The following is a 23,451-nucleotide window of genomic DNA, read 5'->3' as shown; positions in this document are numbered from 1 at the left end:
TCTGGCGTACACATGGTTGAATGTTTGCTCTTATCACACTGCAACCACGAATATTCCCTTTGTCCAAGCAGTTTATTTCAAAGTCTGTAAAACTAAGAGCTTGTTATCAGAGACAGCTTAGTCATCCCAGCTCCTACCTCCCTAGCTGAAATAGGCACCATGTTGTCTGCTGCAGGAGAAATGGTATCTTGAAAGAGAGGTTTGATATAAAAAGTTAAAGCTTGCAGCACTGAGTGCTGTCATTGGCAATTTTAAATGAAATTACTTGATCTAGCATCTTAGTGAAGCAAAGAGGAATAAGGTTCCTATCTTGGGGGGGGGGGATCTTCCTGCAACATATGTTGCGGGTATCTTCCCTGCAACGAAATAATAATTTGAGGGGAATTTTTAGCCAATCAGACATTAAATAAATGTATAATTCATATCTTCAGAGTTATCTCACATATCTAGAAAGGAAATCTCTTACTTTCCACTGGGAACAGGTAGATTTCCCACTGAAGCAAATGAGAGGCAGGCTGAGAGAGGAAGAAATGGGACTGAGAAATAATTTTGGGTAAATCCTACTCCTGTGAGACACTGAGCCATTTGGAGCATGCAGTCTCACAAAACTGTTTCTTTTAGTTCCTGTGGTCAAAACTGTTTGATAAAATGTGCCAAGTGGCCATTGCAGGTTTAAAAGTTCAGAGATTAAATGCTTTTTCAGGCATTGGGGTTTTTTTTTCCTCTGAAGTATCTCTTTCCAGTTCTGGAAATTGCCATTGCCCATCACATCCATCATCTGTAGGTGCTTCAGAGGCATTGTTGGAAGTAAGGTCTGACTAGAAGCCCTCACTCTTTCCAGATGCTTGAATGCATTTCAAGCAGGATGCACAGTGAATTATCAGAATCACAGAAGAGTTTGGGTGAGAAGGGACCTTAAAGATCATCCAGTTCCACCCCCCTGCCATGGGCAGGGCCACCTTCCACTAGCCCAGGTTGCCCAAAGCCCTGTCCAACCTGGCCTTGAACCCTTCCAGGGAGGGGGCAGCCACAGCTTCTCTGGGCAGCCTGTGCCAGGGCCTCACCCCCCTCACAGGGGAGAATTTCTGCCTTAGATCTCATCTAAATCTCCCCTCCTTCAGTTTAAAACCATGACCCCTTGTCCTATTCCTCCCCCCTGATCCAGAGTCCCTCCTCCCTTTTCTGCAGCCCCTTTCAGCCCTGGGGGGCCGCTCTAAGGTCTCCCCGGAGCCTTCTCTCCTCCAGCTGAACCCCCCAACTCTTTCAGCCTGTCCTCACAGGGGGGGCTCCAGCCCCCCCAGCATCTCCGTGGCCTCCTCTGGCCCCGCTGGAGCAGGTCCGTGTCCTTCTGCTGTTGGTGCCCCAGAGCTGGACCCAGCCCTGCAGGGGGGTCTCACAGAGCGGAGCAGAGGGGGACAATCCCCCCCCGGCCCTGCTGCCCACCCTGCTCTGGGTGCAGCCCAGCACACGGGTGGCTCTCTGGGCTGTGAGTACAGATTGCTGGCTCACAGTCAGTTTTCTATCCAATAATACCCCCAGGTCCTTCTCCTCAGGGCTGCTCTCAATCCACTCAGCCTTTTATTTATAATCTGCTACCAAGAATAATGCAGACTGCCGGGCGAGCCACCTATTCACCACTTTTTTTGTAACCATAAAATTCATTCACCCCGATAAATCAATTCCAAAGCCTGATCTCTGAGTACAAGACTCTGTAGCCATGCTTCTGGCTGTGCTTTCTAATTTCCTCTGCATCTCTGCTTTCTGGGGTGTCCTTGTTGATCCACAGTGTCATTGGTTTCACTGACAGCCTTTATTCTACCAAAGACATTGCTTCAGAATTTTGGTTCACAATATGCACTGGAACTGCCGGGTTTAAGTGAAAACCCTTCCAAAAAAAAGAGAAGCCAAACATGCAGCTGTCAAAGACTGGATTAATGAGCCCATCTTATATGATGGGTCTTTGTGTTTATAGAGTGATAACTGTGTCCTCTAATTTTTAGGACATTTTATATTCTCTGGAGGCCTGTTGATCGTGAGATTTTGCCAAATTATTGTTTAGCTGTTGAGACATTCCTCTGTGCTTCATGCGTAAGGTAATTATGCAGGAAAGGACTCACAGCAGTGGATCACAGATCAGTTTCCTTACGACAAAATGCAGTGCACAAAAGGAGTCACGTGCCTGTTACAGGTACAGGCTTTGGGTGACAAGACCAAATCATACAGGTCGTGACCCACAAAACCAGGGACATTTATCATGAGATGCACAAACAGCTTATCCACACCCACGGATATTGATAGGAAGCCATTCTTAGGATTATGTTTTTGCTGAAAGATTGCCTTAAATGTGCTAAATGACACAGTATAGTGTGTATCCACACCCTTGTGGCTCCCAAACTATGAAATGGCTGTAGCCTTTAGGTGTTTCAGCCCTGAGCTGCCATCTGAAGTAAGTACTGCATGTTTCACAGTAAATCCTCTAACACAACTCAGATGGTGTATTTGGGTGTTCACTTACAGCTGCTGTATAAACACTGGGAAGTGGAGTAACCTGTGCTACCACTACTCCATGGTGGACTAAATGGGTCTCTTCGTTGCTAATTCCTGATACATACTGGGTGTTTTGCAAAACCAGTTTGTATGGTGGGAGGCAGCAGCCGTAGGCATATAGCAACACTCTTTCAAAAGCCTGCCTTAACAGCAGAACCAAAACAAAGTAATACCAGTCAGACTGAGGCTGCTATTTCATTTAGTGCTTTTCCTAAGGTCATAAATCACTGAAGTTTAGACACGCTTGAAGACACCAGATCAGATTGCTCCTTGCTGTTCTGTAAGATGCATGGGTTGGTTTAGTTTGGATTTAAACAATCAAAGCATGTTGAGAATTATATAGGTGACTGACATGTAAGACACCCGTGCTCCAACACAGCGCCAAGATGTCCTCGTCAGGTACCCAGTGCTTAGCACATGCCTTTGATTCCTTGTTGCTGTCCTCTGAGGGATAGTTACTGTCATCCTTTTACTCCTGTAATTCTCAGCTGCCACTAAAACTGGCTGCATTCCAGTTTTAGTGGTACCTACAGTTGGTTATGGTTTAACGCTGTCATACTGTTTCTAAGGCATGGGAGAGGAGCTGGATTTCTTTTTCTTTTATGAAATAAAGAGTTGGAACAAACTGTAAACAGAAAAAGGGCAAAAGCTTGCAGCTGACTCTGTATATGGAACTCTCATAATGCGAAACATCTTTATGTTATCTTTATGTTATAATGTCTTTCCAGTACAATCTTCAACAAATACATTATTTATTCCCTGGCAGAAACCCTGTTATGCCTGTGCAGAGTACCCACAGTAGGCTCAGCTGCTATGATGTTTTGGTGTAATTTTACCAAACAAAATGGTCTTAATACAGAGCTGGCCTGAATAACCTGTCTGCGGCCATACCATCAGTCTGGGAGGGAGCAAGGACTTGGACTCAGGGCTTCCAGTTACTAAGTTAGAGCTTTAGTCAGCAGCCAGCCTTTTTGTCTTAGGTAAACACTGTCTTCTAAATCTCTGACTTCACCACCTCACAATCAAGAGCTCTGCTTACTAGCACTTCAGGGGATTTTTAATGAGTATCAGAAACAGACATTGAATGATCATTTCTATTGGATAGGTTGTTAGTGGAGAATTGCCTTACTTTTTTCAAAGTGATGGTAGGCTTGTGCAATGTAACCTATACGGAAATTGCCCATCAGGAAAAGATGTGCTTAGCTGCTCAATTGTTGGAAGAAAATAGGGAATTACTCAGACATGCCTCTTAGTTATTAGCAAGCATTAATAACATGCCTGGCATGATACATCAGAAAGGGACAGGCCAGGAAATAAGCTTCTAATTATCTACAGAACAAGTCCAGCCCAGCATGCTGTCTGGTCCTGAAATTCGATGTTCCTGTTAGTTGTATAAACAGCACGATTTAAAAACAAACAAGGCAAAAAATCCCCCAAATGGCTGAAGTAGTCTCTTGCAGCAATGAGTTCCAGTGGTGCCTGTGTAATAGTATAAAAGAGCATTTACTTTCTTTAATCAGTTACGATTGTATTTTGCATTTCACTCAACTATCCCTTTATTATTGTTCGAAGAGGATAAAAGTATCTTCATCTTCTCTACAATTATTTTTATTTTGTCTTACTCTTCTCTCTACACTAAGTTATTTCAAGTGTTTGAAGCTTTTTCATTCTCTTTGCATGGAAATTTTCCAGGTTTATGGTTTATGTTACCTGGTTTGAACTCATGCCTTGTCCTGCTGTGCTGAATAAAAACAGACACATTGTTCAACTCTGCAGAGAACCCAAAACACTTCTACTCCCTCCTTGTTACTTCCGCTTTAATGTAGTAGTAGGTATTCATCATATTTCCTCCCGCACAATCACTGCATACAGTTTTTTGGGATGGCAATTTGTTTCCTAACATCCAGTCTGAGTGAGCAGGGAATGTACTTCCCCTCTGTTACAAGCAAGGAATGTGGGCTAAAGTGCTTCAGGCTTGTAGGGATGGATTTGGACATCAATCCCTACTAAGTTAATATGAATGGAGTGTCCAGATTCTTGCACAAGCTTTTGAAGTCTCATCTGCAGCCTTTTAGCAGTGTACAGGCTAAAAGAGCTTCTTTTTAAAGGCATTTCTCTGTGATTGCTGGAGTAAGAGTTGCTGTGACTCTGTTGGAGGGAATCAGGATCTGGAACAAGGCTGCTCTCCATTACAGCCAGTGATTTCTCAGGAGGAAAACTGGGGAAGTGGAGTGAAGAAACAGTCAGTTAGGGAATGGATGGATTGCTCTGTGGATGGCTCTCTCCTACACTTAAGCAAAAGAGACAATTCAGTTTTTCACCAGCAGTTATTGTGATGGGGAAGAGAGGAGAAGGAGCTCAAAATGACATAACATTGAAAGCTGCAACGTTAAAAACTGATTTCCAAATGTTTATGAATACAGCAGGCTGGCCTAGGGAGGTGGTGGCTTTCACTTCCAAGACACTGTGTCAGTTATCTAGATCAACTGTCTAAACAGGCTTAGATTTAAGCTCCACAATGCCTAGCTGAAATGCTGCGGAGCATAAATCAGTAATTTGTTTTGTTTAGAAATGTTATTCTGGTATCCCAGAACCAACTTGTGGTGTTTTATCAAATTCCTTGAGCACACAGGAATGTCCCATCCTAAGACAGCCACAGCTGAGGAATTAGCCACCTCCCTGATCGTTTAAACAGGAACACTCTGCACTGTCCCTTTTGTGGAGGTAGTGGCTTTATAAATGAATAGTTGAATTGTTCTAGCAAGGCAAAATGAGAAGCTTTCACTCCTTTTTGTTTCTGCTCGATCTTTACATAGACAATTTCGGGCTACAAGATAAGTGAATCCAGACTTCTCTAAATGTCTGCAACAAAAATTTGAGAGGTAATTTATATTGATCAGTATTTGCTAGTGGAGGAAGAATTTGGATTTACTGTCCTCTTATTAAAGATTCTGTTAGCAATGTCTAAGAGAAAGGGCTACAAAAAGCCTCTTTTTCTGACTCGAAAAATAGCCAGAGTGGGAGTAATATTGATCCTGTGATCTTAAACACTAGCATTTGTCTTCTTCGTCTTTGATTCCCTCCTCCGTGTACCAGTTCCTGTGTAACACATTCAAATCAATAAATACCTGAAACCAGGTGATTTTATAGTATTATGTTTTGCCTTACAGTATTATATAGAATTAGGCCTCTGATAGTGTTCGTCTTATGAATGGCATGAGGGAGGTGAGGTAATAAATGCATCACTCATTCACTGATAAAAACCACATCTATTCAAAATTTTGGATACAGAACACACACACACACACACCGAAAAAAACCCAAACCCACGCACAGAGTAAATAGCAGTGTATTTTGGCTCACTTCAATAAAGGGTACACAAAGGCTCTGGAGATTTATCCTGTTTATAGCAGCAGTTGCTGACCCTGTAAATCAAGTCTACTGCTTTAAAGGGGAGCATAACCATTTGGGATTTAAAAAAAAAAAACCAGCTTTCCTCAGTCTCGGTTCAGTACTTCACCGTCCTCTATCTCTTAAGCTTTCAGTCAATAATGGTGCTTTCTGTAGAAGGATGCTCTGAGTGTTGCTTCTAGTTTCCAGAAATCAGTCCTGTTTTAAAAATATCGGTTGGCTAAATGCCAGGTGTTAGTTTTTGGCATAGGCTTGGTCTAGGTTGGAGATCTGGACGTGACACAGTGATGACTGTTGTGCTTAATCAACCCATCTCATTTGTAGATAGAGAAGACCTGTACATATGTACTTGGAGCACTGTGTCCAGCTCTGAGGCCCCCGACATCAGAGGCCAGAGGGCTGGAGCCCCCCCTGTGAGGACAGGCTGAGGGAGTTGGGGGGTTCAGCTGGAGAAGAGAAGGATCCAGGGAGACCTTAGAGCGGCCCCCCAGGGCTGAAAGGGGCTGCAGGAAAGGGGAGGGGGGGCGATAGGATGAGAGATAATGGTTTTAAACTGACAGAGGGGAGATTTAGATGAGATCTAAGGCAGAAATTGTTCCCTGTGAGGGGGGTGAGGCCCTGGCACAGGCTGCCCAGAGAAGCTGTGGCTGCCCCCTCCCTGGAAGGGTTCAAGGCCAGGTTGGATGGGGCTTTGGGCAACATGGGCTGGTGGAAGGTGTCCTAGATGATCTTTAAGATCCCCTTCAACTCAAACCATTCTGTGATTCTATCATTCTATGAAATCATTACAAATTTAGTCCCCTTAATGATTTCTGAAGTTTTCTTGGACCTGTTTTGCAAGTTCAGCTCCATATATTTTTCATTGGGTAATTAGAAAAGACTTTGCTCTAGACACTAAAGTGTACCAGCTGCTTTGTCACTGGGGTGAGTAGAATGCCTCTAAACTTCTTTTTATAACCTTTCACACCTCCTATGTCCAGCTGTGAGAATCAGAGATTATGAGCCAAGGTATGGAGCTTCAATAGGCTTATCAGAAAAGATCTTGCAAGATAAAAAGAAAAGATGAACAAAAATATCACCACATCTCAGGACACGGTGCTGAGGATTCAATACGTGTCCCTTTTCCCTCCTGAGTTGGAACCTCAGTTAGAAGCAGTGCACCCTGGTTTTGTGCTAGATGTCTTGCTGCTGGAAATAAAAAAATAATAATAATAATAAAAAAGAATGACACACACAAAATCCAAGGTCCTGAAAACTGGATTAGAGCTTCTGTGTCTCTACAAAGTAATAGGAAGGGATTTGAAGCTTCCGTAATGCTCTGCAGAGAATACAGCTTTTATGTTTGTAAACAATGAACATTTGTATAGGTATAGCAGTGAAATAGGCTGTTGAGAATGCTTTTGTACAGAGTGCTGCTCTCACATCTTAGCAAAGATTTGAATGCAGCATACAAATGTATATAATCCTAAAGAACCTGTGAAACGGGATGCTGAAAGAACAGTTTGTGGGTTTCAGAAGTGTGCTACATAAATGCTTGCTGTAGAAATGCCTTTCACATACCTATCTGCTGGTCCCTGAGGAAGTTTTGCCCTGGAATTTCACATATCCCATTTCATCTCTGAAGTAGAAATTGTCCCCATCTTCCAGTTTACCCAATTGAAACTGCTTTTGCAACTTCAGTTTTCAGGCTTTTGGCTTCTCTCACAAAAAAACGGAAAAGTTTCGTGGGGCCATTTCCTACCCATTCTTTTAAATGCCAGAGTTTTATGGCATCAGATTTGTTTTGCCCATTGTCTGCTAAACTGCAGTTTTTATTACTGAAGCTAAGTTTAGATTCTAAATATTGCACTCCAGATGTGTTAATCAGAAGTCTTTACCAGTCTTAATTGCAGAAATGTTTTCAAGATTCAGTGCATATTAACTGCCAGAGCAGTTATTGGATGTTTTTTCCTAATTTCTCACTTGAAGATTAAATAGGAATTTGATGTTACTAGTAAGCTGCAGAAAGTGTAGTCCCCTAGCTACTTCCTCCAGGATCCACATGGAAATAATGGGCTGTGTCCACCTACAGCTTCCATTTTACGTCAAACCCTGGAAGGAATGATACCAATCCCATCCCAGCCATCTAGCTATTGCACAGCAGTTACAAACAGGACGTGTGGGAAGTCAAACACAAAATCCCAGCAACATATTTGCTGTTAGGAACTTGAAAGAGGCCGAACTCAAAGGAAGCAAAGGAGAAAGATAAAAATACTGGCACCAACGTGCAGCCAACTTTCTGTTATTGAAAGCGTATTGAGAGTAAGTTTGTACATTGTCTGTTCTAGCACCAAAACATATCTTTAGGTGGTGACAGCTAGAAGTTAAGTAGGGTTGATACTTGTGTTCAGTGATGCTAAATTCAATTAAGAACCTAATTGTGTAATAACCTTAAGTTCTGAAGTGCTTTGTAGTGCATAAGTTGCTAGGAGGCTTGAGGAGGCATCATAATTCTCAGTGTTCTGTTCATTTCCATGTAGGCACACTATCTTGAGTTAGATCTACAATGATAAAAAGTAACAGAAGAGAATCTGGAAAGATGAATTACAGGTTTGAGAGACCAGAAGAGTTGCTTACCATAATGTTCTTTCTTAGTTCCTCTTTTGAAAATCCAGTATGTTACAACAAAGAGGAACGTTCTCAGTGGCAGGGTTTCCTGCTAGAAAGGCATGATGCACACATCATGTTGTGACATGTAGTGAAGAGCATGCTGTTTGCTAATTAGTCGTGTCGTCCAGGCTTCCACGGCACAGCAGGTGCAGAAACATGTTGCTGAACCCTACAAATGGGAATTCTATATTTTGAGCAATGTTGCAATGCCTGGCAGGAGACAGCAAAGTATGGAGAGATCTTTGACGAACAGTCCCACCTCCTTTAAAACTGCCTGATGAAGGAAGTAGCGTTCCCTTCTTTCACACTTTTTATTTCCATGTGCGTTCTTAGTTATTCAGTGTGTGATTTCATTATACTAAATTGCATACTTTTAAAGAAAACTGTATGTACAGTTATTTTCAGGCTGGGGATGGAAGCATATACCTGCCAAAAAACTACTTGCAAAGTATTGCATGAAAGTGCTTAGCAGACTAGTCTGTTAAATTGCTTTTTAAGTTGGACCTTGCTTTGCAGGTAGAAAACAGGAGCAGGAGAAATAAAGCAAAATTCTTCAGGAAGTCCCTTGATAAATAAACTTACCTATCCTAGTAAAGAAATCTGTTCCACATGCATAGTTGATTACACTCTATTTGTCAGCTTTAGTGACAAGTATTTCTTGATGCTTTTAGTTCATTGTTACCACTAGTTTGAGAGTTAGTTAAGGCAGGGCGAGTCAGTCTGTTCTTTCCCATGTTTTTCAGAAGACTTTGTGCGAACCCGTTGTACCAATGAAACTCACAGCAACATACTGCTGAAGGCAAAATTGCCTGGTACTACTGTGATGCAGGAAAACCAGGTTAAACATCAGTGCCCAGAGCTCTTTGTAGACATGGCGAATAGGAAAAAGTAGCTTATTTTGAATTTGGCAGCTGAGCACTCTGTTCTCTCCAGGAACCTCTAAGCAGGTTTGCAGAGTTTCCTCTTGGTTACCATACTGCTGGTACCAAGGAAATGAAAGCAAGAACTTGGAAGCCACCTGGCCCCATGCTCTGACTTCCTTTTCATAACATTTAGGACAGTCATTCCTAAATCTGCTGGAAAATCTAGGGCATATGCAGGAAGGGACTCTGTGATGAATTAGAAATAAACCGTAGAATATTTATAATCTTATGTAAATAAACACACTGAACTACAGAGCACAGAGGCATGAAAAGTTTGTAATGTCTGGATTTTTTGGTTTTTATTTCAGCTCATTCAGACAAACAAATTGAAACATTATCCCAGCATCCATGGAGACTTCAGCAATGACTTCAAGCAGCCATGTGTTGTGTTCACTGGACATCCCTCTCTTAGATTTGGGGATGTGGTTCATTTCATGGAGCTATGGGGAAAATCTAGCTTGAACACTGTTATATTCACAGGTAAGTAAAACGCAGATATCGTTATCAAATTAACAATAGGTTGTACACTCAGGTTAAGTGTAGCCCCATCCTAGGGGCTTTACTCATTTGTTCTGGGGCAGAAGTTTTTGACTTCAGTAGGAGCTCATCTAAATTAGGACCCCAGGATTGACTGTAGGAACAAATGTAATTATTGTGCCATTTAATTCATTTTAGCCCTGCAGGGCCAACCTTTGCTGTGCAGAGTCCATTCCTGCCATTTCTAAGCAAAATCTTTGTTATGCCCAGCAGTAAAATATCTACAGGAAATTAATTTTTGGATTAAAAGCAGCTGGCTGCACGTTAAACTCAGTCAAGACCTAATTGATGCTGGGGAGAAAGGAGAAACACTTCTCCATATTCCATTGGAATCACAAACCTTTCCTCATCCCTTCTCCTGCTCTTTCATCAAAACCTCAGGCAACCAGACAGTGTTTCTAAAGATGTTTCTGTCATCTCTGCTGTTTCAGAAGCGTGCACCCCATACAGACCTGGCGGTAGTGATCTGTGCCGTCGCTGCCTTGTGGCTGAGCTTTATTTTCACATGATTTTTTGGCTGACAGACACGTTTGTATCTGAAGCTGAAGGTACAGCTCTAGCTAATACCCTGGGGAGCTGTTTCCTCTCTCAATGACTCAGGCTGCCAGAGACACAACAGGTCTTTTAAGTTCCTCCACTTTTCCCAGTCTGCTACTAGTGCTGACCCTACTTTTAATGGATTTAATGAATCAAAGCCTGTCCACCTCAGAATGAGCTGTGGTCTGAGATCCGCAGGGCAGCTCCATCCTGGGACCCTGCCAATCGTTAACAGCAAGACAAAGTATTTAAGAGAGAACATGAAGCTTTTGTGAAATCTAGCAAAGGGGATATCTTCCAGAGTCTGATCTGCTTTAAAAATACTTCAAGGCCTTTCCTCAAACTCTCCTTCTGTCCAGGTGCCTCTTCTTTATACCTGATGTGTCACCCAAACAGAACCCTGCTGTGGGCACTCTTCAGATCTGGGAAGGGAAATAATCCTTTAGGCCATTGCTATTGATTTTATGTATAACAAGCTCCGATATAATTGGGAGATGTGTTACATGTAACTCAGCCAGATGAAAAAGGTGTGGATTTTGGACTAGGACAAAGTAATTAGAAATGGGAGGGAGACCAGTAAGTGATCAAATCTACTCCCACAGCACGGGCATGATGGAGTCCCACTGTTAAGCTCATTTTCCTCCTCTTTTTAGTGAATAGGACTGTTGGAAAGCACATAACCTTGTAAAGCAAAGAGGATTGGAAAAGGGTTATTTCCTTCCTCCTTTGTTTTTTTAACCGTAGACTTGAGGCTAGGGATGAGCACATCCATTTGATTCTTTCACAATATTGGTACCAAAAAGTGTCACAGTATCATGATGCTATTAAACCAATTTGGAAAGATTTAAAGAGGTGTGTGATTAGCCCTACTGCAAGGGGACGGAAGATACAAGGGGGTTCCTGCTGAGCAGGTAAGACACTTAAATCTAGACTCTGTGCTGGGAAATGGTTCATGGTAGCACAGCACTAACGTCATAGCTGTTACAGTACGTATCACTCCTGACCTTTGAGGTAGTTTCAGAAGATATGCCCTAATTAAAGTAATTGGTAAAATTGCAATATAGATATGCATTGTCTTGGAAATAGTGAATTCTACTCCAATTGGGCCTTTAATTAGAACCAGAGCGTGTACACCCTTTGCTGGGTTGTGTAATTCATGAACCCCTAGGAAATGGGTGGCATTAATCATGTTCTGAATGTGCTACCAACCACCAGTGAGGGTGTCAGAAACTGGCTTTTAATGGCAAGAACTCTTGTTCTGTGCCTTCTTGTAGGGAGAGGTAATTGACCTTTCTGTATTAAAATGTAATCCTTCTGGGAAATGAGGAAATAGAACAGACTTCTGTTAGAATGTGACCCTGGCAAGTTGTTAAGGCATCCGAATGGCAGTTCCTAACAACCTGTGGATGCATTAGGTCACAGTCTTTGAGATTCATTACCAGTTTATACTTCAAATAAAACTCCAGTGGAGATCTGCGTTGGTTATTATGATGACCTTGGAGTGCACAGTGATTCCACGTGCTTGTGGTCGTTTGTTTCCTAAATTCATCTCTCTGTGGCTTTTGGACTCTGTCTGTGTCTGTAGGCATATGCACCCAGCAGGGTGTTCCTACATCCGTAGGACTGTCTCAGCTGGGAACAAAGACATCTTTGTCTACAGGAATTCCTAGCAGATTAAATTCTTCTGTTCTTAGTAGCTCCAGTGGAAATCTGAAGCACTTCCATTGATGCCTAGGATTTTTATTATTTAATTATTTAGCTTCTCCTGTTTTAAGATAAAATCCCCTGTAGTTACGGAAGGAATTTGGTCCATTGAAGCAGTATGTGATAGCAGATGATGTTCTAGCTTTGCCTGTGAAAGACTCCTAGTTTCTAGTAATTAGGACCTTTAAACTACAAGCCGTGAAGCACTGTTAATGATGACACTACTCGTTCAGTCCACAGGAGCTAGGTAGTCTCCACCTTTCCAATTTGTAATGTAAAAAACAACTCGAGAGAGAATATAGGCTAAAACAGCAGATGCAGCCGATAGGCAGGACACCAGCTGTGAGTGAGCTGTAGTGCTGCTCTGCTTGCTTGTGTCATCTGCAAATGCTGCCGCTGAAGCTGTGTTGAATAGATTATTGATGAAAAATATTGAATACCACTAAGCCACAAAAAAATTCTAGAAGAAAACACGGTAGAAAAAAGTCTGCTTCTTGCTCTCTCTCTCCAATAACAACAATGCTTTAAAAACTAACTCCCTGGGAGATCTTAAAAACAGCTCATGCATGCCACATTAGTGCTGTACAGTGGAAGATTTTATAACTCAGTATCACAAAGTAGTAAATCAGATGTCTTGGGGGAAAAGCTAAAGACCTGTAATTCTGTCAGAAAAAGTCAATATGTGTCCTTGACAAGCACTGTCTTCTGTCAGACAGGGGACTTCTGGGTTTTTGGTAGTTTCAAAACAGATATTCCTGTATGACAGGAGTTCACTGTGAGACTAGCTCAAGTTACGTTTTCCACATGTTCTAAATCTTCAAAGCCCTGTGTTGGAATTCCTTCATTAAAATTTCTCACTTTTCCAAGGCTCTTACATTCTTAATTTGTTGTTCAGAGAGGCTTTGGACTGGATGCCATTTTGGATTCTTAGTTCAGAAAATCCACGTCTGTATGTTACCTGAGCCTACCGATTCAGAAATACTTAGTCTGAAGAGGTGCTGCCTCATGGCATTCTCAGATACAAGCAGTCAAATCTCCAAGGCATCCACACCACCAGATGGGATGGAGGAGCTCTCTTCTGATAACTTTTTAAGCTTACTATTTGCAATTTCATTGTACATCTCTATCAGAGGACCTGTGCCTGACTTAAGTTTTCTGGTTTTCCCCAGTGAGCTTTAAAATGTCTTCTGATTTAACCCTAATTGACCCACTGTTCATTCTTCAACTAGCTACCTTCTCAGTATTCTTATTTTTAAACTTCTATTCATTGCTATCAAATTTAACTGCCATTAACTCCCATTTTTTACATCGATATTTTTAGGCTTTGTTTCATTGCCACTAACACATCTGCTTTTAACTAGCGTGGCTTTTTGCCCAGTATAATTTTTATCTCGTGTTTGTAGATTCATGGCTTTTTGGGCATCTCGTAAGATGTTCTTGTACAACTATAATTTTTTGTTAATATTTCTCACTTTGATGTTCCCAGGCAGTTATTGTGACAATTGCTTTAAACTTGGGAAAATTATCCCTTTGACAGTTCCAGCGTATGTATCATTGGCTGATGGCTATATTCTGTTCTCACAGGGTAAATATAACCACATCATGATCACTGATACGTAGCCAGCAGCAGATTTTTAGGCTAACAATTAACTTGTCTTTATTAGTAGAATGAGGCTCAATATCGAATGTCGGATGCCGTGGTGGGTGCTGAACTTCCTGTGGTAAAGTTTTAAGGAGGTTTTTTCTTGCTGTCTACATGAGAAATCCAGCCAGTGCTCTCCTCAGGGTGATGTAAGAGCATAGAAGATGGGTGTCTACATCTGGCCTCAAGTCTCTGTGTTTACATTTCCTTTAAGTTCATCCTTTTACACAGCCTGAGCAGATGTTGGGCCACAACAACCCCCGGCAAGGGCTACTTGACTGATGAGAGCTGCCAGTCAGAGAGGGACTGGGGGGGATTGACAGCCGGCTGAATATGAGCCAGCAGTGTGCTCAGGTGGCCAAGAAGGCCAATGGCATCTTGGCTTGTATCAGGATTAGTGTGGCCAGCAGGGACAGGGAAGGGATCTTGCCCCTGTACTTGGCGCTGGTGAGGCCGCACCTTGATTACTGTGTTCAGTTTTGGGCCCCTCACTGTGAAAAGGACATTGAGTTACTCGAACGTGTCCAGAGAAGGGCTACAAAGCTGGTGCAGGGTCTGGAGCACATGTCCTATGAGGAGCGGCGGAGGGAACTGGGATTATTTAGTCTGGAGAAGGAGGAGGCTGAGGGGAGACCTCATCACCCTCTACAACAACTACCTGAAAGGAAGCTGCAGAGAGCTGGGTTTGAGCCTCTTTAGCCCAGTAGAAAGCAACAGGACAAGAGGGAATGGCCTCAAGTTGCGCCAGGGAAAGTTCAGACTGGATATTAGGAAGCATTTCTTTCCAGAAGGGGTTGTGGGGCGTTGGAATGGGCTGCCCAGGGAGGTGGTGGAGTCCCCATCCCTGGAGGGGTTCAAGAGTAGGGTCGATTTGGAGCTTAAGGATATGCTGTAGGGGGGAACTGTGCTGGGCGAATGGTTGGACTAGATGATCTCCAGGGTCCTTTCCAACCTAGATGATTCTGTGATACCAGAGAAACACCTCATACTGTTTTCTAGCAAGCCTTGGTGGTTCACAACTGTGCTTCACTCTGCAGGTTGTCCTTTGAGGCCCTGTGGTTCAGAACAGTCTAGCGGAGAAGTCTTTCATGCGTCCCCTTCTCTTTTTCCCATTCTCTACTGACCAAACTAATACCAATTTTTCCTTTTTAGCATTCCCTTTATGTGATCTATCCCACAGTTATCAGGTAGATAGTGATGGCATAAGCTTTCCCACATCATTATATGGTGGCCCCCAGAATCAAACGGCTACATGTATCGTACACTGTGTCACCTATGAGAGCTACGTTTTTCATTCACCAAAAAAACAGTATTTTTCTGTAGTATTCTCAATGTTGTATTACTTTCTGTGTGAGTTAAAGCCCATTCAGTGCATGACTTTTCCCTGGCAAACCTCTAATCTGATTTTTTAAAGTCAATAATAAGAGTACAAAGGGAAGTGGAGACTTGCTAGGTCTAATAAAGATAACACCTAATAAAGTTACCACAACCCATCTGTACTGGATTGCCCCTACCTCAAGCAACCTTCAGTTCATACTGGCCTGAACTAGAACTGCTCTGCTGGAATAACCATACAAAGCCCAACTGCCTGTCCCTTCAACAGGAGGGCCCGACAGGTCCTCTTGGGTTATGTTAAAATTGGGACCTTTGTTTTCCATCAGTCTAAACCCGGCACTTAGATTTCTAAAAAATATATATACTGTAAGGAAAAAAAAAGAGTTGGGAGGTAATGTGTCTGCAGGCAAGGACATTGGTACACGTTTATCAAGATACAATCTTTATGCTGCATTTTTGCCATAGTGGAAAAACAAGCTGACATTTGGGTTACCTTATGATACCAAAATGTATACCTCTTGCCTTCTTTTACAGGATCTGATTAAAAATAAGAGATGATGGTTTTGTCTTGATTAAATTTGTTATAAAAATCATGCAATAGTGTGTTCAAATGAAATAGTATTGCTCTGTTGCTTGATTAAAGTAAGACTAATTGTGGGCATAATTTTCATCAAATTAACTGAAAATAACGGGTGTGGGAAGGAAGAAGAGAAATCTATAACAGAATTAACACTGCTGAACAACAGCTTGTCTAGACTGGAATGTGGAATCAGAGAGGAATTGGACCATCTTTGTTCTTAATAGGCATTCAGTGTTTTCAACATTTCTCTTTTCAGAACCTGATTTCTCTTATCTGGATGCCCTGGCTCCTTATCAACCTTTGGCAATGAAATGTGTTTACTGTCCCATTGACACAAGACTGAATTTTATTCAGGTGTCTAAATTACTCAAAGAAGTCCAGGTAATAAATTTTCTGTTGCCTTTTCTGATGTTTCTTCACACACGTGAAATAAATAGGTCATCTGTGAACAACTGTTACATTAACCAATAGCAAAACCAAGACAACACTCAGATCCCTTTTTTCCACAAGAGAGCACACAGCATTGAGCTCTCCTTGATCATCCTGCTCCAAAATGAATATAGCATGACTGCCAATCTCTGCACGGAGTGGCTGGAAGATCCCTGAAAGCTTAGAATGCAGAGCAAATGGTGTGTGCATTTCTTTCCTCCTTTTTAGGTATGTATAGTCATAATAACTTTTTCCCTTCTTCTTTTTCTTGTTTGTATGAATAAGCCTGGCTGTATCTAGTAGTCTTAACGTGAAGGGTACCAAGTGCTGAGTATCCTCAGGGGCCTCAGCTTTAACCATCTCCTCTCCTCTTCATCCTGCAGTTGATACTTGTTTTGGTCCTGGCACTGCTGTTCTGGAGTTTCACTCTTATACTTCTTCCAAATCCACTGCTGTCCATATTCTGTTTGCAGAATCCAAACAACTTCTCTCTAGGAAGAAGGCCAGAGCGTTCAAGTATTCTCTGCTCTCCCCTCTTAACTCTTCTGGGCTTTTAGCTTCCTCTCCTGTCCATCCAATTTGTTTCTACTGAAATTTGTTTTCTGACTCATGACATAATTAAAATACTACCCAGTTTTGTTCCTGGCTGAGCTTTTCCCTTTGTTCTATCTTCAACTTGTTGAACGCAAAAGTACATATTCTTCCAAACCTCTTAACAATGTCTGGATCATTTTATCTCATTGTTCTGTGACCTGGCTTGTCACCACACAACTGATAGCAATTGCTACTGCCTGTTTTTCAGACAATCATTTTCTTCCATGTTACTACTGAAGTACAATGTTTTCCAAAACAGCTTGCAGCAACACTGTCTTGTCCTTTGGCTTCCTTAAATCCTGCAGTGTTCCTTGTGGCAACCAGCCTGTTAATATATCACTGACAGGTCAGGAAAACTCAGAGTTGCTTATTATGCTGAAGTTTTTGCAGCCTTGCATATTGATACATCTGCCTCCCTCCATGCCATTTTTAAATGGTCTCCACCACTACTGCCATTTGCTTCCAATTTAGACAATTTAGATGACACGGATTTGGAAGAAAAAACTACTCAATGTTCTTTTTTTTTTTTTTTTTTTTCTCTCCTTCTGGCAGCTAACATGACTGCTGATATTGAAGTGGTGATTAAAGACACAAATTTAGGCCTTGTTACTCTGGACACTGTTGTATACAAAGCAAAGACTGCCTGCTCCTTGAACAGTTTGTTCCAACACTGACTCGATCTTCCGGATTGCATCTTTTGGGTGGTGTTTTCATACAAATAAATTTGCTTGCTAACAACAATCTGCAAACCTCCTTATGGCAGTGATTACCGTTGTAGGACAGCGCACAGAATCAACCAAACCTTTTTTTTTTAAGTCACCACAATCTTCTTTTCCAGCCTCTCCACGTAGTTTGCCCGGAGCAGTACACTCAGCCACCACCCACCCAGTCTCATCGCACAGACCTGATGGTAGACTGCCAGCCCCCCCCGATGTCCTACCGCAGAGCAGAGGTGCTCACTCTGCCGTACAAGCGACGCTATGAGAAGATTGAAATCATGCCAGAAGTGAGTAACAAAAATGGGGAAAAAGATGGTGGTTTCTTGCTCATACAGCCAAATTCAAGCTACTGCTTCAGTAGCCCCTTTGACTGAAGATGTCTCGTGGCTGTCCTTCTTGTTGATCATGATGATGTCAAGCACTTTCTATCACATGGAGGGCTAAGAAGCGTTTCTGAGAGAGAATTTCACTGTGTAAACTAATGAGAATTGAAAAGACATGGTGGGCAAGCAAAAAACATGTCCAGATTAATTGTCCTTTGCAAGGATTCATTGTGTCTCAAAATACAGAACAAATGCTAGCCACCTGTGGGGCAAGCCAGTCATCTCCAGTTTAAATATGAGTAAGTTGAGGCACTGCGGTTTGAATTGGTGGCCCAGGGCCATGGAAAGGATCCAAAGAATCTGGGAGTTAGGAGCCAAGAGTTTTCTTTCTCCTTCCCCAGCTGTACCTGCCATGAGAAATACCTTTTCCCTGGAGGAGCAGTATTCATTCCTATGTTAAAGGCATAGGAGTGAAATGGCTAATTTGTATAACAGCAGTTTCAATAAATGGTTAATTCCTACAGACTGCTGAAGTCCAACAGGTTAATGGGTTGCTTGTAGCCATCTGTAATGTGGACTACTTATGCCCGCCACACCTATTAATAATTTATTAACCCCATAAGTCAAATATAAATTGCCCATAATACAAAGGGTGACCCATATTTTAACAGACATGATCTTAAAATACCTTTTTGACAATCCAATCAGCACAAATGTGTCCTTAGATCAAAGGTGACAGTTTCTTTTTACAAGCAGGCGTTACTGCCCTTTGGAAACTCTGGAGTCTACTTTTCATCAGAGAGCAGAGGGAGGAAGTAGCCTTTGTTAAGCCAGTCATGAAGTACAGAACTGGTACCTGTGTAACAAAATCCCTCAGCCAGTCCACAACACCCCTTCCTACCATTTCATGTATGTCTGCTTTGTGCATCAGTTCTGTTAGGAGCCTGCCCAGCCCACTGGTTAGAGGACTGCCAGAGACAAGGAGGGATTTTTTAATTAGGAAATATACTTGGTTGCAACTCCATCATGGCACATATATTTAGTTGGTTTGGAAATTTACATATTTATTGGATCCTATTAAACCTAAGACTAGTAAAACGTGGCTTCTGTTCACCAGCATGACCAAAACAAATCTTATAGTCTGAGTGCAGAGAGCCAGCACGTGGCTTACCTGTTATTTAGATTCTACTGAAGCTTTGGATCTTCCCCTAAACTGTGAGGGTGTAAGTGAGCCTTTGTGTGTGAGCCTATCCCTTGTGTCAGCCCTGTGAGGAGGGTGGATACCAGCTTTCCCTGTACACAGAATGCAAATTAGCACAGATGCTACAGATGAATATTCACCAACCCAGATACATTCTGAAGTTTCTCTCAAGGGGAAGGGTTGTCTAAGAGCTAGGCTGGTCCACGAGAGTCACAGGTTCAGTTTCTTGCTCTGTTGGCCTCTTCCTGTACAATCAGCACAAGTCTAAAACACAAAATGCAGTTCACATCAGAAAGGACACTGAGGACTGCAGAGCTCCCTGGAATAGTTTATAGTCTGAAGGCAGTGCCATGCTCATGGGACTAGACTGCATTGGAAAACAAGTCAGTGTTTCTCTTGTTAGCTTGGCCGTTGGCAGCAAGATCCCTTACGCTTGAGGCTCAAGAGACCGCCTGGATTCGGTCTCACTGGCAACCCCTAATGTGAAAATGCTCTCTGTTTCTCAAACCCAGATCTCTAGTGGTTTTGAGGTGCTGTTTGTCACTGAAGTGAATGGATTCTTCCTGTAACTTTAGGTAAAAACACTACACAGAAACAAGAGTGCTTCCCAAAACTGCTGGGATGTTGGAGGGAGGATGCACTGGAGATAATGTGGTACTCACCAGCCTGAGAATGGGTATCAAAGAAGCACGTAGAAAGTGAGACCTGGTTTCTACTGCATCCACTTTAACTTGGAGCAGAAAGCTGCACAGACAGGAGTATCTACAGAAATGGCCCTTTTTTTCCCCTCCAACAAGTAACATCAAATTGTATTCACACAGGAGTCCTAATTTGAAGGCTATTTGTGCGTAGGGAGTAGAAACATTTTATGTGATTTTCCGTGTTCAGATATTCTCCGGGGTTCCAAAGCTGCACTTACCAACTTGTTGCAAAAAGCTACTTGGTATTTAATGATGCTTTTGAAAAGACTTTTTAATACGATACAAAAATTAGGTAGACCAGATCATCTCTGAGACTTTGAGGAAAGCTGTTGTCCTTTCTCACTGGTGTCAGGGAGGTAGTGTTTGCTTGCCTCAGGGGGTTCTTTGAGAGTTAGACCCATTAGTGGTTGTGTGCTTGCCTCCCAGAGCAAGGCTGTGATTCAGGGCTGTTAATAGGATGCCATTCCCCAGCACTGAGATGTGCAAATCATTTTCAAAAAGAGACTTTGCTCATTCTTTTTAAGGGAACTTGCTAGAGAAATAGCAATGCCAACTTTGTAGTGATCACAGACTGTCTCTCCAGGACAATCTCTATTTCAGCATGCCTTCATCACATCACTGTGTGAGGCTGGTTTTTGCTTCCAACTTGACCTGCAGGGTGGTAGTAAGGCATGGGAGGGACCGTGAGTTGTCTTCCACTCTCTTCCTTTGGTCTTTGAGTCTTAGCAGCATGGCTGATAGCTGCTGAGAAGTGTAACTGAGTGATCTCTCCTACTCTGTATAACCAGTCACAACAGGCAATCCCCAAGAATCTTTGGTTTGGTTTTCAAATAAACGGAAGAAAGGAGGAAAATGCTATCTTTTTCTGGGGCCTGTATTTCCTTTGATGCTAACCCTCTAAATGAGCACCTTACCTCCCTAACAATTCTTATGTGCCATCTGCAGGGCTTGCCTCATTCCCTCTCCCAGCAGAAGAGCCCTGTCTCTCTGTCCCGTTGTGCAGAGAGGTTGTTGGGATGTTGGTTTTGAGAGGCCAATGCAGATGTTGGTTTCACCCAGGGTTTACACAGTAGTGGCAAAAAATGGCTGTAACTTTCCCTTCTACTGGCTGGGTTATGCCAGACAGGATTGCAGATATGATAGATGAGGCTCCCTGGTGAGGAGGATTTGCTGCTTAATGTCCCCTTTTCAGTAGTTTCATCCAAGAAGTCTCTTTAATGGTGCTTGAATATATAGGAATTCTATATTGCAAGGAAAAGGCATTTGTTTCATATAGACTGCCACTAGCTCTGGGGATCTGTGAAGGCTCAAGTGGCGATTGGAAAAGATATTTTATAGCTCTTAGCAAACCTTGCAAAGGCTTGTTGTTTGTCAAAACCATGTTAGCCAAAAATGGAATGATGAAATCCACCCTGGAAAAAAAAGTAATTGCTAGATCCGCTCCAGGGCTAGGGCTTGTGTCTAAAGTACAGCTAAAAGTCTCATAAAAGAATGTCTGCTTCAATGAAGTCCTGATGAGGGCCCTCTCCTAACATCCACAGCCCTTTCTCAGAGTGGACATGCGCTCAAACTTCTGTCTGGATTCTTAAAGCTTTTGCAAACCAAACAGTTGGCTCAGCGTGGTTTCAGTCAATACAGGCTGCCGGTATGGTAGTGTGAAATTTCCTTTCCAAAACTGTTTCAGTGGTTCAGATTCTGTCAGACAAATGTAAATTTACTTATGCTGCTGGAGTTTGTCTACATTTCAATCACTTCATGGAAGAGCAAAGTCAGGTCAAGCAGGACTGTTGTATGTTAATGAGATTTACACTCAGAGCAGCCTTTGTTTAGAGAGAGGTTTTAACAGTCCCAAGGCACCAGGCTGGAATGGCTCTCAGAGGTATTGTGGAAACCTTTACCCTTTAACTAATTTGTTCTTCTCAGCATCTGCCTTTCACTTTAAAAAAAAAAAAAAAAAAAAAAAAAAAAAAAAAAAAAAAAGAAAAGACTGCTTCCTGGAAATTGGTTAGGCATTGTCTATTCACAGGAGAACGATGGGAAAATGGAAAACACCTTCTGGAGCAAACAGATAAATTAAACAGTAGTGTTTGAGCAAATAATGTGCCTGCAGTTTAATTACAGCTGAACAATGGTGCGGATCACTTGACTTCAGCAGCAGACTGACTTCAGTGAGGGCTCTGTGTTTTTAAAATACTCCATTTGCAAGTTCTTCAGGACGCAGGCCAGTATAGGAGAGTGTGAATGTGCAGTGCAGAGCCTGACATGGAATGCAATGACAAGGAACTGTAAGGATGCCCCCTCCCTGGAAGGGTTCAAGGCCAGGTTGGACGGGGCTTTGGGCAACCTGGGCTAGTGGAAGGTGGCCCTGCCTGTGCCAGGGGGATTGGAACTAGATGATCTTTAAGGTCACTTCCAACCCAACCCAGTCTATGATTCTTTAACTGCAGAGGAGAACTAGGAAAAAAGCCACATGGCAGCCTATTATAATTATGTAGCTTTCAGTTCATCCTTCCCTTCTCTTGTCTCAACTTCTCTTTCCTCATAGGATCTTGCCAATTCTTTTTGAAAGAAAAGGGGGGCAAACCATGGCTTTCATCTTACCTCTCCAACTTCCTTCCATGTTTCAGTTTGATTTCTTTCTTCTAACCCTTGACTTATTTTGGTGACCCCACATTATCCAGTCTCCTGACCTCTCCATTCCTTTTCACCTGATTATTCCCCCTTGTATGAGATGCCATAGTCTCACTTACCATCAAGAAAATGAAATATAACCTGTCTGCTTGCTTCTGCTACTGTCATTCCTCCCTTCAGCTCCAAGCTCACTGAAACCACAGTCTGTAAAATTGCCTGGAGTCCTTCCCTCGTTCTAGCACAGGCCCTGTCCGAGTTTGACTTCACCTGTTGACATTCCACCAAAATTACTTCTGTTTCAGCTTTTACCAGCCTTTTCATAGACAAAGCCAGAACCACTGTAGTCTGCTGCCTTCCTGATTTACATCACTAGTGTTCAATGCAATCAGCCGTTCTTTTCTTCTTGAAAATGTCTCCAACCTCACTCTGGTGTCTCTTCTCTCCTGGCCTTTCAGCCTCCCATTGCTTCTGTAGAGAATTCATTCTCCTCCCTTCTCTCCTCTTGTGTGGGCTTTGACTGTGTTATCCCTTCTTTCCTTCACCTTTTTTTTTTTTTCCCCTGCATCTTTTCTCTGGTTAATGTCATCCAAAGATTGTCCAGTTCAGATTGATGAAATTTGGATCTGCTTTTCTTCTCCCGGCCTGCCTTTGTCTGCCCATATTAATATCTAGGTTTGTTTCTCCTTCATTTTTGATGGCTGGCTGTAAGATAACACTCTTTTCTAGCCAGGCACTCACCTCTCTTTTTTCCCAGTCAGGTTCAACATTATATTCTGACTTGACATTCTGACCCATAAACTGGTTACTATATTTTGAATATTTTGATTGATGCCCTTTTCATGTCTTTCAAATGACTCATTGTTTGCATCTGTAAGCTGCTCGCCTTTACTTTGAAGATAATTTCACATCCTTGATTCCCCTACCCATCATTTTTCATTCAAGTTTGAGGCTGATTTCTGCTTCTGCTGGTTCTGGCTTCCACTGTCCT

At 42.4% G+C, this 23,451-nt stretch overlaps 1 protein-coding gene across 2 annotated transcripts in view; it reads left to right on the top strand.

Moving 5' to 3' along the window:
• INTS9 (integrator complex subunit 9) overlaps positions 1-23,451 on the top strand; it is a 75,131-nt gene that overhangs the window by 39,736 nt on the left and 11,944 nt on the right. For both annotated transcript variants that reach the window (XM_074921293.1, XM_074921284.1), the window contains 3 exons: positions 9,839-10,010; positions 16,122-16,246; positions 17,727-17,894. In XM_074921293.1, coding sequence (XP_074777394.1) covers positions 9,839-10,010; positions 16,122-16,246; positions 17,727-17,894 — 465 coding nt within the window. The remainder of the gene's footprint in view (positions 1-9,838; positions 10,011-16,121; positions 16,247-17,726; positions 17,895-23,451) is intronic.

This window comes from Athene noctua, chromosome 1, assembly GCF_965140245.1.
Source record: "Athene noctua chromosome 1, bAthNoc1.hap1.1, whole genome shotgun sequence".
NCBI classification, from domain to species: domain Eukaryota; kingdom Metazoa; phylum Chordata; class Aves; order Strigiformes; family Strigidae; genus Athene; species Athene noctua.
This window is presented reverse-complemented; position numbering and strand designations above follow the sequence as displayed.